The 19,075-nt window shown below is 45.3% G+C and overlaps 1 protein-coding gene across 1 annotated transcript in view; it reads left to right on the top strand.

The window, feature by feature from the left end:
- The window catches only part of ankfn1b (ankyrin repeat and fibronectin type III domain containing 1b), a gene marked incomplete at both ends in the record, with an annotated part of 81,424 nt that overhangs the window by 34,389 nt on the left and 27,960 nt on the right, over positions 1-19,075 (top strand). The window contains one exon of the mRNA XM_079182891.1: positions 14,028-14,068. Coding sequence (XP_079039017.1) covers positions 14,028-14,068 — 41 coding nt within the window. The remainder of the gene's footprint in view (positions 1-14,027; positions 14,069-19,075) is intronic.

Raw genomic sequence — 19,075 nt, 5'->3', positions numbered from 1 at the left:
ATACGTGTCTGTTTCCCCGCCTCCTCATCATCCTCCTCTCCCAGACAGGTCCCGCAAACACACAAGCCTGTCATTTTTAATAAATGCTGAAAAACCAAGCACTGTTTTCTGTCCCGCTAGATCTAGAAATGACTAAGCAATAGGCAACGGCTCTCTGGAGAGGCCCTTGGGTGAAAGAATGGAGCTGGAAAGGAGGAGCTGGCCCCCGAGACGCCTGCGAGCCGTCGGGATACACACTGGCCTGGCCACAAAAATGAGCCCCTGGCCAGCGTTTGGCCGCCCCTCTGGCTTAACACAAATACACTCTCACTGACGCAGACACACACACACACTGGTGGAAAAGTGTGCCTGGAGGTGGCTGAGTAGCATGTAGAGAGGGAAGAAAGATGATGGGAGAAACTGGGAATGGAGGGTAGAAGCGGAGGGTTTGGGTGTTGTAAATTCATTCATATCCCCCCCCCCCCCCCCCTTCCCGTACGAGAAAGCCAAACCTCACTGGGTGAATCAGTGTTCCTCGTAAACAAGCCGCAAGCACACAATGGCGCCTTCAACTCTGGAGAGTCGGGAGAGAGAAAAGAAATGAGAACATGAAAGAGAGGAGAACGGAGCGACAGAAGGAAGGCATGCCAACCTTTAGACATGCTGGTGAGGGGAACACTCTCATGAGCAGAAAAACAAAAACAAATGAAATGGCGAAATAAATAAAGGCGGCAGCTACTTTCACGAGAGTCTAATCAGGCAACAGAAAAACATACACGTATACAGCGTGATTGTTTTTTTGCGCATTGCAACATATGATATCATGAGCTACTCCAAAATCAAGCCCTTTGTGGCTCCCAGAGAGTCTTTCTTACCGTCGTGTTTCTCAAGCGCCGCCATGATTGCACACAAAAGCAACAGTACCCTCTTAGGACTAATGTATTCTGATTACAGGTAATTATGGCTTATTACCATTTCGCGGGGGCTCATTTGCAGTATTTGTTCAGTGAGCCCCCTAATAGCGGGAAAAGGCGAGGGGAGCGTCGTCCTTCCTGCTGCGCGAGCTGTGACGCTGCGGGAGAACTGTGGCGAAGCGCAAATATTAACGACTCACTTCCCCGCTCACCCCGAAGACAAAAGTGGAGCTAATCCAAATATCAGCGCTAATAGCCCAAATAAATCACTCGTGAAGCTCACGTTGCAGCTTGTTGTCTTTTGTGGGAACAGATATGGAAAATCAAACCGTGGTCGCTCATGAAAGGAGCATAATTTTACTTTAATTTGACCTTTTCTTTTCAAACCGTCTCTTTGATGCCAACAATGACTCTGATTAAACGTCTATGTTTAGTTCTAGACATAGCGACACGTCGCACCGTCGACTTTTGTTGTGACATTCCGTTGGCGTAAATGGCGTTCTGTGTTCCTCTGCGGCCGTTATGCGCACATGTTCAAATGGACCCTTTCACTCTCAGCGCCGTGTGTCTTTGTGGCGGCGGGTGTTGGGGCTAAGTGAGGTCAATATTTAAATTTTAAGCTGACACGGGCAATGGGATGTTTGCACAAGAGTTGCCGTCATCTTAGATATTAACAGATGTGAAATCGTCAGTCAAATTTATGAATAATTAGACGTTGAATATCTGGCCTCCGGGCACGAGCTTCGTTGCTCGCCCAGCTTAGCATGAAGCGGGCCAAAGTCAATGTCACTCTCGTTCCAATTTTTTACTGAAAAACAAAAAACAGCCGTGAGCGCGAGTGTTAAGTGGCTTTTGGAAGGCTGAGACGGATTCATTCCACTGACAACAACCATTTCATATTAAGGAGCTTTTATCAGGAGCAAACCTCTTTTACCTCAACAGTCCAGTGCTGTAAGTGACACTGTCACTTACCGGGTAACACACCGTGCTGTCAAAACTCCTTCCAGTGAAACCTTTTTGCCACACCGTATGTGAGGCATGAAAGGGTTGCTGTGTAGCGCTGCTCCTTCCCCTCCGGACTCTCCGATTTTTTTGTTGCCGTGCGATGGGAGTCTGTGGCGGTATATTTAGGTGTACGGTTTGGGACAGGAAGAGGGGAAGCGCTGAGGTTATTTGATTGCTTCATTATGGTCATATATATGGCCATATATTTATGTATACTTTGTTATGTATGTCATTACATGTACACCAGTGAGTGTTTGTTTGTTTGTGTGCGTGTGTGTGTGTGTGTGTGTGTGTGTGTGTGTGTGTGTGTGTGTGTGTTTGACTGAGTAAAGAGGGCTCAGTGTTTGGACCACCCTGTGAGCTGGGCTGAGTGACAGCATGGGCCTTAAGACTCATGCAGTACACACACACACACACACACACACACTCAAGAACATACAGTACTCGAACACACACGTCAGCAAGCTCGTTTTTCAACATGTTTTCTACTCTATTAATGCCTCATGACTAACTACATATAATGCTCCAAAGCAAACATGCTGTATTAAAATGAAATAAATCACTCCTGGATCAGGAGAGAACACACACTCTCTGGTGCAACACGGTGCCACCCAGTAGTACCGCAGCGAATGTACCTGCTGTTTTAACCCTACCCCCGTACGCCATGTTTCTCAACACCTGATTTGAAAAGACAGGCCAAATATTATCACGCTGCTTTAGAAATATTTATTTTTCTCTGTGAATCTGAGGAATAAAGTCATAAAAATAAACGTGACGATGATATAAAGCAAAATTGAAATGAATTGTTCCTTGTTTTCAGAGCATTTTGACTGTAATTTCCCATTAGTCACGAGTTGTTTCTCTATATTAAGGCGTTTACACGTAATGAATAGAGGCACGAGTCCAGTTATCCACCACAAGGAAGTGCTACCCTCGCTAACATTGTATATTTAGGCCCTCGGTCAGAAAATTCAAAACAAGTCAGGCAGTGATGATGTCATCCATTATCAAAGGTTTATTTTTTCTTCTTAGCGTTTCTTATTAGTCGGTCGACTCCTGTCTGTGGCTGCTATCATGTAGACACACACTCACTGGTGGTTTAGATATACTCATGAGGACATTGTGTGGCGCACAGGTCGGCGACCTTTTTCATATAAAATGCCATAATCGGTGTCATATCAACATAAACGTTAACTTTAAGTTGAATTATTATAATTACCGCATCATATACGGATCACCGTCCGTAGACAACATGCATAGCAACATTTTATAACATCAATATAATTAGATATGAGACCACTATACAAGAAGGCTGCCATCCGTATGAGAACATCCAACCTTCCATCAATCCTGTTCATCAGCATTACACTTGCTGCGAAGAAGGCAACAAGTACCAGCCTATCAGAGGATGCGGGGGGGGGGGGGGGGGGGGGGAAATCTGTCAAACTGCTGTAATAAACAGGCCGCGCAACTGTCAGTAGCGAAAGTGAAAGAGGTAATTTGTCATGAGGATTAGAGCGCACTTTTCCAAAAAAGCTCTCTTGCACTCTTATTGCTGGTGTGCCTTCGGTGGAGCTCGCCTTCCCCCTGTCACCTCAGGACACCATTCTGGCCAATGTCTTATCCCCAGGATGTCTGGACTGGAAATAAAGGTTGGAAACTTCGATGCACTTTTTGGAATTGTTAAAAGCCTCTGGATCCATGGCCGTGACCGTGACATCATCGAAGAATCACTAGCTGTCATACAAAAGACCTTGGACGTCCCCAAAAAAATAAAAAGCTGTTATCTGGTAGTTATCAAAGAGTCCATCTGTTGCAGTAATTGTCGAATTCCAACACAGTGTAATAATAACGGGGCCGCGGTTCAGGTGAACCAGTGTGATAAATCCTTTGCTTTGACCTCTTAACCTCCCCTCTCTGACGTTGTCTGTTGTCAGGAGATATCTGTACGGATACTGATACTGAGTCTCAGTGCGTATAGTTTAATAATATAACTGCATAGAGGAAGTCCTAAAAATAAGACTGCTGGGAGGCAACTAATGTAGCAACCGATGAACCAAATGAGAAGCTGATGGGAGCTTTCTCTTATTACTCTCTCACTCATACAGTAGATCCTTGCTATGGGGCGGTCCCCTCTGGATCAGCCAACACATAACACATTGACAGTATTTTAAAAAGAAAAAGCACCTCAGCTTTACCATCACTGTTTTTAATTAGATTAATTAAGCGTTTTAAGCTCGGGCTTTACAAATGTTCTATTACACCTGCACGTTAGTGAAAGCTACCACTGCTGCAGTCTGTTTCTCTGTTGCTCAACCGTCTGTACGGTACATAGATAGACGCACACAATTATACGTGAGCATTGCTGTCCTCTCCATCAATGCCCAGTAATTAAACAGATGACCTGAATGCTTCCTACAATATTTTGATAGACGATGGTGCACGACTTAATCTCACTTTGCAAAGTGAGGCGGGCTGTTTGCGGTAGCTGAAATGGAAGGGAGGAGAGACATTGGCCTGCTGGTATTGGCTTGCGTTACCGACTGGGGACATCAAAGAGGACGAAGCCAGCGCTGAGCCCGAGCTCTCTCTCTGCAATGATTGGAAGCAGTGGCCCCGGTAACGTCTGGATGGGCCATTTAAAACTAATGAGGGGAAATAAAAAGAGCCACGGCTATCGGCATGTGTAGGTGGAGGGAATATGTGCGTATGTGTGTGTGTGTGTTTGACAGTCTTTAAAGACATTGTGTTTTTCAAGTTACTGGTAACGGTGCTGTATGTTGAGAGCATAAAGAACACGCACGTCACTGAGCACCAAAACCTTGAATTTTGAACTCTCACGTCGAGCGTCATAACTTTGTGAGTTATTTGAATCGTGTGACGCACAGCAGAAGCTTCCTCTATAATTTGACAGGCGAGGTCAGCCTCCTCACTTGATGTGTCATCAGCCCGTAGATCCAGAATTGATCTGTTTTGTCGTCATATTTTACATGAAACTTGACTCACCCTGTGTTGCTGCGAGTGTGGGGTACGCTCTTGGCGGATGTAGGCAGGAGACATTTCATTTAATGAATGAGTCACTTTACTCATGGATTGTTTTATCTTCTCCCCGGTGCTGTTGTGACACCACACAAACAGGAACATTGTGAGTGAGGTCGGAAGACGAGTAAGTGGAAGTGAAGTGCTGACACGGTCACGTCCATTTAACAGAGATTCTGTGAGTGACAGCGGCACTGGATGCATCGCGGGCGTTTATTAGTCATCTTAAATACTCGTATGTTTCAGAAATGTATCTCAACTGTGTGAAAGAAAGTGCGAGGAACTTAATACTTTTCTTTGATTCCTCAACCGATCAACTTTTCTGCTCCTGTTTCTTTTACAACAGCAGTTTTCAGTTTCTTCTCCAATAACGTATTATTTTCTCTTCTTCTTTGTCGTTCTTTCCCCTTGTTGTCATCATCTTTTCCATGTTCAAAGCAAAGGCGCAGACTGCACAGCTCCGACAACAAGCCATATAGTGGCTGATGATAGTGCGAAAAAGCCAACCCATCGTAACGGATTCCAGGCCCCCCTTTTCACAATGTCAGTGTCGGAGCGGAGTTATTTCTCAATCCGCTGCTCTTCCAAGATCTAATGGGCAAATTATCTGCGGAGGAGAAGTTGATGGGTGTCCCGTTTCACCAAGTCCCCAGTTATTTAGGTCAATGAGCGCCATTGTGTGGAAACGTGGCAGACCCGTGCTAACCGCTTGACTTTTTTGATTTTCTCTATGGAATCCCACACCCATTGTAAGCCAGCACCAACCACAAGACCAGTGTGTGTGTGTCAATGTGTGTTTTATACATGTGTTAGGTCCAGTCTGAGATATAGAATACCAGTGTGTGTGTGTGTGTGTGTGTGTGTGTATAGACTAATGTAACGTACATAAATGCAGAGACATGATGAAAGTACAGGCCGACCACCCTAATACACGCAAACCCACACAAACAGACATCCCGCCTCCCACACACACCACACACACACTCACCACAGACACTTACACAAGCAGCGCCGTAGACCTACCACCACATACTCAGACAACCCCCCTACACACACACACACACATAGCTATAGACCCACAGCCACATATGCAGGCATCCCCCCATACACACACACACACACACACACACACACACACACAGAACCACCACCAACATCAACAGCCACAGGCTCAGGCTATGGTGACATCATGGCTTGGATGACAGCACGTCTTCCAGCCCCATTAGTCTGATTGTAGGTGGCTCCGCCGCAGTGATTTATGGGTAAATATCCATAGTCTCTCTCTGCTGTGTTGATTTATAAGCCATGTTTTGGTCCCTTTGGTCCCCAGACCACAAGACTTGGGAGGGGGAGTCCTGTACAAATAATGACATTGTAAAACTGGAGACAGTGAGACAGGGACAGAAGACCCGCCCTGTCACTCTCTCATCATCCAGCGCTGTTGACATGTTTTGATTGGTCAGTGAAGATCAGGAAGCTCGCCACGCGCGCGCGCGATGCCCCGGCTGAAACGTTGTCTTTCGCTCACCTTGTAGTTTTCACCTGCTCACCTGTAAATGCGTGCGTGCCTAGCGAGCGGTCTCCCTAGCCCGCCAGTCTTTCTGTTCGTTTGTTTCCCTCTTGTCATGTATCTGTTTGTCCGCTCTCCTTTTGTCATCTGTTTTTCCTTCCCTCTTGTTGCTTTGCCTCAGAGGTTTTTAAGAGCCCTGTTAATTCTGTCTACCGCCACAATGGAAAATGGATTAGCACAAGGGGAAAAAAAGACACACTGTTCACATCCTACAATACGGTACCTCCACATCGTTCTTCCATTTGTTTTTGTTCTAGATTTAAGGAGCATATTGCTGTTTGTATTCTGTAAAAAATAAACGACAGCTTCATGAAACCTTCGTGTAAACCTAGAACCACCTTGTGATGATTGGTGCAAAGCTTTTGCCCGACACTTATAGAATAACAACAAGTCGTTGTATAATTACACCAAGAACCACTGTACATCATTTCAATTTATTTGGCTTCTTTTTCCCTTCATCCTCTCATTTTTCTTCTCCATTTCTTTCTATTGAAGTGTTTCCTTTGCTTTACATCTCTCCTTCTCTTTCACCTTCTCACCCTTCCTTCTCCCTCTGCCAGCACAGATGCGTAGGAGGCCCCCCCAGTCGACTGCTTGGAGCTGTTGTTTATAATTGGGTTGTGCTTTGTTACCGCAGCACGCAGAATGTTGCCCTCAGTCCAAACAAATCTGGCAATCGATTTAGCAGCGAAAAGTCACTGAGCTCGTTGATTCGACAACTACAGCAATAATGACGGCAGATGGCCGTGTGTGTCAGAGAACTCGCAGTTTGGCAAATTGACTGGCCGGTTGTTGCTAGTTGGTCACAGTGGTGGATGGGTTGCACCTCGAGGCTGCTGTAATGTTGTGTCTAAGTGTCTCTGGGAAACATGCTAAGAGCTGTAGCTGTGCACTTATACTTGGAGACAGATTTGCATGTTTTTTTTGCTGTGCGCCTCCTTCAACCCCAATATGTATTCGTCGAGCAAGTAGATGGAACATTTTTCTATTCACCTTCGTCACTCACAGTTCAAATCTAACAGCAGTTTTTTAGATTATATATATATATATATATATATATATATATATATATATATATATACTATTGCCCTTTCATAAGTTGCACAGATTGTAACCTGAAGCCAGCTGTCACAATCTCCTCCCAGAAGCCTGGATAGGAAGGATGCACGGAAAGGCCACCCGGAACCCATTGAGAGCCCTTCAAGGAAGTTGCTCAACATGTGTGCACATTTATGAGAATGGGTGCTGTTTTTATTTTGTGTGTGTGTGTGTGTGTGTGTGTGTGCGTGTGTGCATTTGGATGTATTGGGATGTGTGCGTAATTGTGTGCGAGTTATAATTAGAAAAGCTTCTCCTGACTGACAGGTGTTGGGACAACCTGCTGCGGCCCCTCACTGTTGCATGCTGGGTGCCAGCATCGCCTCGAGTCTCAGCTGGAGAAATTGGCAGGTGGATTTTATTGTTTTGCGCAAAGCAAAGGGTGGATGGAGGCATGGATGGACAGAAGAAGGAAAAAAGTATGAAAAGTATGACAGTATTTCCTGTGTATCCTTTCAGAGCAATGCCGACATGTTTGACATTTCCACCGGCTATGAGTAATGTTTCCTATAGTGCTCTGCGCTCAGACGGCACAGTACTCCCTCACTGGACAATGAGGTGGCAGAGATTTGTGTGTGCCCACAGCCAGGCACCGAAAAACACACAGTGAGTCATAAGACGTCATGACAACACACGTACATGCACATATATACGTGTACCCACAGAGACTCAACCGCAGCAGTTACCCACAGTCACACTAAAGGTCGCCAGACACGAAGCACACTGTCGATTCCGTGACTAAATTGATTTATATTGACGTCCAACAGAGCCAAGGTCTGAGCGGGTGGGCCATTTCTGTAAGAGGACGCATGATTCGCTTACCGGTCATCTCTAATCATCCTCTTTTAACTTCCTGAATTGTGCAAAAAATGCTTGAAATAGCAAACATCTAACTCACATGACGGATCAGCTGTTTCAGGCTGGCTTCTTCTTCCTCACGCGCAAATGCTTCCGTGTGCATGCTGCCATAACTGGCCCACCGTAAATTATTATCCAGATGGCTGCAGCAGAATGCAAGATTAGGCGCGGACAATAAGGAGCTACTCACTCCCCTCAGTCACTCACGGACGCACACATGCGAGCGATTGCCTGATTCTCCTGGTGGCAATCGCTAGCTGACACGTGAGAGCAATTCAAACCTGCCCAATTGAGACAAATTCCAGAAGAGCTCTCTCCATTTATTTCACCGGACATGTGTTATTAGAGCCGTGCGTAGCCTAGAACGCCAACTTCTGAGGAAGCTACGCTGTCGCCGTCCAGCCGAGAGCGTGGAGAGAGCACAACACCACCTGTTCCCCAACACCACCTAATGGCTGGGGCTCAATAAAAAACGACGGTGGTGGCAACAAACAACCCAAATAAGCCATGACAGCTCGTGGGGTACCTGAGCGACTTCCTAATTGATCCTTCTCGGTTGGAGACTTCCCAATCCTCGCCGCCACAGCTGCACTCTTGGCTTATTCACGCGGCAAAATCGCATTTGTTTTTCGCGACATTTCAACGGTTTGCTTAAAATTCACTTAAAGATTGAATGAAAACACGGCTATTGCTACGCTGTAATCATATTTCGTGTTTTTTCGTGTGCTGTAATAAAACAGACCAGAATGAGACAATTTGGCATATGTGTGCTTAACTGTTGTGCCAGAGGTTACCATGTAAGTCTCTCTTGATTAAAAGAAAATGACTCACACACAGATGATGCCATTTACGCGTCACAGCGCCTTATCAGAGTCGCCTGCTCACCTCTTATGTGAATATTGTCTCAAGAATATCACCGGTCAATGGGTCCCATGTGAGTCACTCACTCACATGTTCACAGAACGCTAATCGTGACTAACTGGCTCTCTACTCTGATGCAGAAATCTTACCCGTGCTGCACTTATGCAATTATGTTTCTATCTAATATGAATATGTCTGATCATTGGCATGACTGAACTCTCACACTCTCGCAGTTCCACTTTGGTAAGTATGTTGACGACTAGCTGCTGTTCTCAGCTAATCAAAGGTATCGCTCACTGTACCAAATGTTGTTCTTGCTCACTTTATATAAACGCCATATGAAGCTTTCATCAATCCGACAAATGCAACAGTGGCGTGGAATGCCATTAGTACGTATTTATGTACACACACAAAGGCTGATTTGAGCTTTAGACACCTGTATAGATAAAAGACAACAATTAGCAGTAGGGACTCGTGGGCTCAAACTGATAATTAGCTAATTGTTTATTTACTGCTGACTCTAACAACTCTTGACAAAATTAGACAACAAGGCTGTAGCCTCAGTTTTCCTGTTTTAATGAGCGCAAAGCTCAACACAACGATTTATTTTTTTTCTAAAGGTGTGTTCAGAAATTCTTTAAATTTACATTTTACGTACTATAAAGTGTGCTGTTGCGCTCCGGGCTTAAGCGCTCCGGGCTGCACAAGGTCCCAGAGTGAAATCCAGGAGGTGCACCTGTGCTTTGTGAGGTCCCCCTCTTCTCCATCCAGCCGAGTGCCTCATCTTCTTCACTTCCTGTAAACCTTTCCCCCTCCTCCCTGCCGATCACTCTCTTCAGGCTACTGTGTCGATAATGAGCCTTTCCTCCTACCCCCCCCTTCCCCTCATCCCCGCCACCTATTCTCTCACTTTCTCCCCCCTCCCCTCCCCTCCCCTCCCCTCCCCTCCCCTCCTCTCCTCTCCTCTCCTCTCCTGTCCTTCCCTCCTCACTGTGTGCAGAATTGGAGAAGCTTATCGCCTAGCAACGACAATTAAAGTACAACAAGTCAGTGGCGGTAGCAGCAGCCGCCGTCGGAGTAAGCTTCACAAACCTTCGTGTGACCAACGGCTTTAGGCAGAAAAAAAGAAAACGGAAAATAGAGAGAGTTGGAAGAGGGAGGGAAGGGGGGGAAACGGCGCTGAAGAGTTGAAGTTGGACAGGTGGACAGCAATTAGAGCCTCCACTGGAACGCCGTAGTGAGGACTTTGGGTTTTTTAAAAACAAGAGAGGAAAAAGAAATCAAGGGAGAGTGGAGTATCGTTCTCCGACTGGGTTCACTGGGTTGGACTCGACAGGTATGTGTGCGAGTGCTGGAATGAATGGACACCAAGTGAAGGTATTCTGCAGGTTTGATGGTGTTGTTATGTGTGTATTGCCGCTTGTGTGTGTTTTTTTTTTTGTTTGCTCGTTAGTCAGTATTTGAAGAGACATTATGTTGAGAGGTTTTTGCATTTGAGGCTTTTGGCACGAATAGAGCATATGTTTGTGACACACAGCGCTGAGGGAATGCAAAGTTTGTACCTGCTGTAAAGGTATTCATTCACACACCTGATCCATAAACACACGAAGAAAGATGTAAACTTAAGCCCGTGTGTTAAAACTGTAATCTGAGGAATCATTTCAGAACTGACTAATTGATTCTTATGTATTTATTATTATTAGAGCCATATAATCCCTTCCATGTGGTCTTTTTTCATGATTTCGTTTTTTTATTTGTCTGAACATAATTTACAAACGTGTACTACACTTGATGTGTAAAGTCAGGTAATTGTCTCCTATACGTTCCTCACTATCATTAGGATAATTGACGAAGGCGTTAGGAGTCGCTCCAATAGTTGTCAGGTGTGATTCTCCTGCTACCATTGGCATGGAAACATGGGTGGGTTTTTTTTGGCTCAGGGGGGATTTAAGGACTGAGTATCGACTCGTAAAAGAGAAGGAAAGGTGTCGTTTGAGCTGAGATTGAGCATGAGCTGTTAGCTCTGATTTGAAATTCTGCTCTCATTTCCGTGTGATTGTCAGCGAGGCTTTCTGTGGACACGTGGACGGACGTGAGGGGACGCAGGTGGCGAGTTGCAGGAACACCGTGAAGCAAGTTTGTGAGAGGCAGAATGTCTCTGATGGTATTCACAGCATTTCAATTGAAGCTTGATTCCGTAACCGTTACCTACTGTATATTTCTGTTTTGACAGAAGATATTGCGCATGACACACTGTCGCATGGAGACCGCTTTTTTTACATTTGTTTGTTCGGTCATCAGTGTTCATACTGGTCATAGATTTCAGGTGCTTCACATTAAATCCTAATCATCCCCCAGGATGTAGACATGCTGTAAGACATTGATATAGCACGATTCCAAATATGATTGGGCATTTGAAAATGACAAGAGCAACAGAGTAAATGCTTGAAAATGAGTTATCAAATAATCAACTGCAATAGCATTGGTATTCCTGTAAAGTGGACAATTTTGACAACATTTCTGCCGAAAGAAATTGAGTGACAGCCGGCTCGTTCATGTCCATTACCTCAGCCTGAAAGGTGGCTGTCAAATAGTGGTCCTTCACCCCCCCCCCCCCCCCCCCCCCCCCCCCACACAGACCTGTATTTCAAATGACGGACACCCGCCTGCCCTCATCCCCATGGCAGAGTGGCTCTGCCTGAGGGCGCTGTGGGGGAGCGGGGAGGTGAAAGGTCAGCCACTCTGTATGGCCTATCCTCTCCCCCACCGGGAGGATGACACTCATATGCAGACTTAAACGCACAGAGATGTCAATCGCTGGTCAAAATGTCACTGCGCTGCACACATTAAAAGCACACACGCGCGCGCGCACACACACACACTCAAAACGCCAGAGAGGAGTCACTTGCTGGTCAAAATGTCATTGCACTGCTCACATAAAAGTGCACACACACACACACACACTCAAAACATCCGTTTTCTCTGATGTTCAGTTTTAGATTCAAAGGGAGGGCATGCAGGATACACTCACTGTACTGTACCACTGAGAGTCATAGAAAAGGAGCGCGCACCAAAGTCACTAGTAGATGTCCATTACTGGCTCTATACTGATATAATTGGGACCTATTTTCATGGTGGCGCAACAAGCAGCACTCCGAACACCTTGACACATAGAGTGGTCGGTTGTAAATCTGTATTCTGCTGTCCATGCATCGCTCATTGTAGCAGGTGTGCTTGGAGACGCCCACACAGTTCGTGCAACCAAGACCTGCTGCTTCTCACTTGAGATATGTCATGAGGTATGGGTAGACCATGCTGCCTGCCCCCAAGCCAACCAGTAACAGGCAATCTTGGCCACAGTTGAGAATTACAGTGTATGTGATGCAATGTGGCCCGTTTTCTATACACAATTATTACAAAAGGGTGCAAAAGTATAAATGGGGGCGCCACCTTAAAACATGGTATTCTCTGATCACATCCATGCCTGTACCACCATCTCGCTCAGGGCTTTGGTGTCAAACCTGACCGAGCTTGGTTCTTCTATGTACGATTGGCAACCCCAATGCATGCTGGGACCATCTTCATTCGGCAAATTAGGGGTTTTGGAGTCAGTGAACATATTCATATCAGAATACTTTGTATCGCATTGTATTGTATTGTATTTTTTGGTTGATATGAGGAGCATGAATTAGCCTCCTTGCCAAAGAAGAAAATGCAAAACAGCGACAGAATTTCACTCCAAAAACGTCTCCAGCCCAAGGCCAGTGATGTGTGCGTGCATGCGTTGCGTGTCTCTTGTGTGCGCTACTGTCTGTCTCACCAAGTGTCACCGCTGAGGGCTATACACCTCCTGATTAAGCGGACAGCAGGGGGGGATACTGTGTGTGTGTGTGTCTGCACTGTGTACAGGTGTGTGTTTCTGTGTCAGTGGGTGTTCTCTGCACGTGTGCCCTAATAAGTTGGCTCTGCCGGAGGGATGTATTCAAACGGCCCCTGTTGAGCAGAGCTGGCGGGAAGTATTATTTCTGCATCTGGAGTTTCTGCACCTCGTTTGTCTTCATCATCTGGGAGATGGCTTTTTAAAACTTTCGGAACTCTCAGTCGCTGCTCTTGCCTCGTCTCGCATTCACATCTTGCTTCCTAAGCATACCTGCACATGTGCGCTTGCACACCGCATTTTGATAAAGTCAATGAAATAAATGCACTGGATACGTGTTTGTAATTGTACCCAGGGAGCTAATTATTTTTCACCGGCGACGAGGTCATTACCCATGTAATTGGCTCTCGCGGGGCTGCATTGATCACTCGATTGGTGTTCCCAGATTAGTGGGAGGGCTGAGAGGTGCATTACTGTTGGTCACCTCGACTGTAATAAACCAAACTCAATTAAGGGGGGAAAACGGATATCTCCGTCTCTGTGTTTGTGTAATTGGATTGTCTTTTTAGGTTAATTCACTCGCTGATTCTTTGATTAAGGGCAGTACATTTTAAACAGATCTTTAACTAAATGTTTTTTGTTACAAGCTGTTTTTCAGCTGCATTGGGAAGCGATATGAGCAAATGAACAAGTTCGACTTCCCTCCGCGTCGCTTATTTGCGAGTGTTTTCCGCTGGATGACCCAAAACCCCTTAAGGATGGAGCACCACGATAGTTTTGTCTTCGGTGGAGATTGTAATGTCTGTTTCTCTTCTCTTATTTCCAGAGTCTGGGCTCCGCTGACCGAAAGGAGAATCAGCGCAAGAAGTAAGTCCCGTCCGTTCACCTGCCGGTGCATCCCTCCATCCATCCTCTCTAGCAAACAGAAAAAGAGACCAAAGACGTGGAGATGGTTGAACATCACAGACTTTATGTAATCTAAACAGTGGTTGTTGCCACCATCGTCTCTTTATATCTTGACAGCAACAACTAAATGCAACATTAACAGTTCATATCGAAGGTCATGATGATGATTCAAAAAGTCAAATCAGGTCGATTTTATTCACACAGCCCAATATCACAAATCACACATTTGCCTCGGGGTGTGTAGAGCATACGACACCCTTTGTACTTTCCGACACACGCTTTGTTTAAGAACAAGCTTGACCTTTTATTTCCCCAGTTTTATATTTTATTATAGTTTAGTGAGAAGCCACCCTGTTTCTAATCTGCTACCATTCAACGTGCCCGTTACTTCTAATGAACCACTGCTGGTATTATGTGCTCTCAATCACTTACTAACTACTGGCTTTGCTATTTTTCCTTGAGTGCAGGTGTTGTCTTGAGTGAAATATTGCTTTTAGCGTCCTACTTCAACTGTCAATGCATGAGTGGTTTCATAGCAACTGGCCTTTTCCATCTAAACATGGAGCATTGTATGAGTGTGAATACGGTGTCTGTGGAATCTAACCCCCCCCCCCCCCCCCCCGTCCCTCCTTTTGCTTAGATCTTTAACAAAACATAGAGAAAACATAATCAGGCCGAGTCAAAGAAGAGTTCACTTGGCTTGTTTCCCAATGGTTGGCCTCCGTCTGTCTTCCTGTGTCTAAATGTATGCTGTGTGTTTGAAGCTCAACTCCTAGCTGTCCATAGAGTACGTCAGTGACAGTGGGACATGTGCTGCATCATATGCTTTCGTGCTTTTTCTGTCGTATACGTTGTCAGGTGTACTGTCACAGTGAGCTCTCAGTGTGCCAGAAAGGGAGACATCTGTTGCCAGGAGACAAGACTGGCATAGCTAGCGCGGGATGTCACGTAACAGAAGTCTTCCCCAGAAATAAGGGAGGGAGGGAGGGAGGGAGGGAGGGAAAGAGAGGAGTGTAGCCCGACACAAAACATTTATTTATGCCCGCGGAAATAGGTGAATAAGCATAACTGCACAGGTGCAGCGGGGTAAATGAAAATAAAGTATGCACACACATAGATTTTCATGTTTTTCATCTCAAAAGGATCTTTAACCCTGAGGAGTAAGTGACATGTGTACGTGTGTGTGTGTTGGTTTGCTTGTGTGACTGAGTATTAGTGCGTGATCTTTAATATCCCATCTGTTTTATCTCTTATTATATATTCACAATCACCTTCAATCTCCCTTTCGGCTCAGCTTTCCAATTGGAAGATGATTGCTGAAGGCTCTGCCTTCAAAACTATGTCAACAAAATAAACAGATTGTATGGTCAGTCATTTCGTACAGCTCATTGCAGATAAATAATTGCTTATTTCTGCCCCACAAAGTGAGGGTATATTGGCCATCTTTCCTTCATTCATTCTCTTAGTCTCGACTTTGAGCCGTTCCTCTTCTTACCTACGATGGAATATTGCTTATTTTTCCTCCAGATGGAGACGATCATTCTTGCCTTTTTGATTTTTGTCCCGCTCGAACCACTGCAGCTCTCTTTTTTACGTGCAGCTAATCACTGGATCATTTACAAGTGGTTCAGACTCTGTAAGGCTTGATACCAAGTGTACTTAAAGGTCTCACATTACACCTATTTTGATATCTTCATGCACACCGAACTCAGAGGCAAAGGGGATTCCCACACAAAAGCAACCAGAAAATAACTCCATACCTCAAGAATTCAGATGCTAATTGTGACAATTTCACATAAATGTCACGTGATGACGTTTTGGACAGACATGGATGGAAACTGCAGCATGACTAGTTCACTTTACCTTTTCAAATTAGGAAGTGCTGACTGCTCATGAAAGCCTGTGCGCTATAAGAAAACCTAACTGTCTTTCCCACTTATGCTGGGTGCACAATGTACAGGAGAGAAGGAATAATGGACGGATGGTGGGGGGGGGGGGATGCTTTGCGCTTTTCATGGAGCAAGGGATTTAGGCACGGATGTCAGGGAAGAGAAAACTTGATTAGACTAATTTATTCACGGGAGCAGGCCACGTAATTGTTCTCATATGGGAGTGACGTACCGTAGGTGTGTGTGTGTGTGTGTGTGTGTGTGTGTGTAAGAGGGAGAGTTCTTCTCCAGCAATGTGCTTGACTTATTGTTTGGATAAAGCACATGTAAAAAAACATGTGCACTTGAAAATTCAGTCATCAGTCAATCAATAAAGGTATGAATTACTCTGTCAAATGCTCCCTTTTTATTGTATTATTACATTGGACATGTAATACAAGAACAGGCGTCTTTGCAAAGAGGTATACATGTACCCGCCATCTTCAACAATCAACATGAACAATTTTCAAAAGCCGTCATGGAAGCTTGTGTTTAAAGTTGTCCTTTTTAAAGCTTTCGGTGATCACCTTGATAATATATAAGATGACATAACCGTCAGACAAGATACATTCCTCTCCCTCTTTTCACTGCGTCTCAGACCCAGCTGATGTTTCACCGCCACGTTCCCTCACAGCTGAAGGACTTTCCTCCCAGCAGTAGCTGCTTGTTGCCGTGGTTACAGGTGACACAGGAGCCAAAGCCCAGCAGCATTTAATTAATGGCTACATCAGGCATTTCATTCAGCGGACAGTACACAAAGTCCTGAATAGGGGGGGCCGAACAAACGCAGCGTCTCATGTCGCCGATCGCTGGACCTGTGATGAGAGAGGAAGCCGACCAATGGGCTTCATCTTATCCACCAGCCACAAGCAAAGATGCTCACATGCATGTGAGCAGTTACCAGAAAACAAGTTGTATTTGCATCATATTGAAATAAGCAGAGAGGAGAAAGTGCCAAGAGCTGCTGTTTACAGCAGACAGTTTCATTGTTCATCACTCAAGTACTCACGACATAGTGGTCTATATATTGAGTAGTGCGGTTGTGAGTGTTATTATTCCCTTTATAGTGGACTTAAAGTATCCCACAATGCATCGTGAAGCGCAGTGTAAAACCAGTGGTCGCTAATGCTCAGCATTACACACCGTCTCATTGCGCTGAAGGAGAAATGCCACTCGGGCAAGAGGAGAGAGAAATCCATGAGTTGTGGCGCCGGAAATAATATTTTGAATGTGAGCAGAGCAGCACATCACAACACAAACAGGCATAAAGTACTTTGTATTCATTAATTTGGAAAAAATAAGCTTACTGGTAAGAAACAGCTTTAAAAACAATTCATTCAGGGGGAGGATTTACGCAGATTCGGATGAAGACTTGTTGCTCGCTGCACTGACAGCGACGATACAAACAAAAACAAAGGACTGTAAGAGCCGATTGAAGGGAAAAGCCCCTCCAGGCTACATCACCAAGCATCGGCCAGTGAAACGCTTTGGAAAGGCTCGTCCTACTGACAGGAGACCGTTTGACAGGCTGTGTCAGGATGAAACGCATCAAACTCTGCTGTTACAGACAGACGCTTATGGGTTTTGATGAACTGCAGAAAAAAATAAAGGAATTCTTACGAGATCACAATCGACCACTGCGGGGAGGAAATCAAGTCCCATTTTCCTGACGCTGATGAAATGATCCTCGGTTGATGCACTTTTCCAGCCTCGAGGACGTGGAAACACCTCGCCTGTGAAGAGGAGATTGCTGACCTTCAAGCCGATTCGGAGTTGAAGAAATATTTCCAGGAAAACAGATGCGAGGCGCTTTGTAAAGTCAAAGGACACGCTGTTGCACCCAGACTGAGCAGACAGTTTAAGGGTCAATCTCCCATTGGCTGGACGGGCTCCAAGGAGAAAAGGTTGTGAACCACTTCTCTATCCCATCCACCAGAGGGACAATCCGAGGCAAATTCTGGCGGAAAGGATAATAAGGATCGAGGGTTCCCGCTGTCTGACCTACGTGAAACACATTCCTTTGTTTTTTCCAGCCTTTTTTCTTTTCACCTCACTTTTTTTCACAGGGTTTTGAAATCCCAGTGTAAATACATATTGAGGAGTATTTACAATAGTGGTACTGGTGGTAGGAGAGGGAGCTAACTCAGCGGGCCATAAGAGACTGCCGCTGGCTGAGTGTGTGACTGTTTTGTCACACACACAGTTCATCCAGTGTGTATCTGAGCACACGTGCTCTCAGCAGCAGAGTGTGTTTGTGCCCGTTCTCTTGATCCGGTGTGCATTTCACAAATATGAAGAGTGTATAATTGTGTGGATATTAGTAGCATTTAGTCCTCCTTCTGTGTATGTGTGTGTGTGTGTGTGTGTGGTTTGGTGCGTGTGCTTTTTGATGTGGCTTGGCTGCAGCAATGTTGGGTTGTTTGAGAACTCCCCAAGAGCAGGCTGCCAGGCCAAAGAACTGAGCGGGCAGAGACAGCCATTGTTTTGGTAAGGCATCTTGGCCATGATTGTGTGTGTGTGTGTGTGTGTGTGTGTGTGTGTGTGTGAGAGAGAGAGATAGAAATGCAAAGGGAGAAAGCGAGCTTCATTTGGAGTACTTGCTATGCTCACTGCTCTTCTAGCAGTGTATAGCCTTTTCCATTCTGGCTTTAGATGCAAAAACACGCACACACACACACACACACTCCCTCACACACTCCCTCACACACACACGCACACACTTAACAACGTAACATACAAACACTTTATCCTCACAACCGCATTACCTGAGGGAGTTCTCAGGGAAAAGTTCGTTCTATTATGTTGCTCAACAAGTTGGATCCTTTACCAAACATCTCCCCCCACATTTCAAACCACACATCAAAATTCGATCAGCTTTCCACAAAAAAACCCACTCAACACTTTGGATGCTCATAGTTCGCTGGCTCACGGTTGTACAAATATGATTTCAGGATTAAACTGCTTTTGGTACAAACAAGCCGACTCAGCATTTCAACCGCAAGCACCGTTTTATGGTCACTCGTGGACATTTTTGAATTCA

The sequence above is a fragment of the Pholis gunnellus genome (genome assembly GCF_910591455.1).
Source record: "Pholis gunnellus genome assembly, chromosome: 21".
Taxonomy (NCBI): Eukaryota; Metazoa; Chordata; class Actinopteri; order Perciformes; family Pholidae; genus Pholis; species Pholis gunnellus.
Note: the sequence above shows the minus strand (reverse complement) of the source record. Positions and strands in the feature narration are given on the sequence as shown.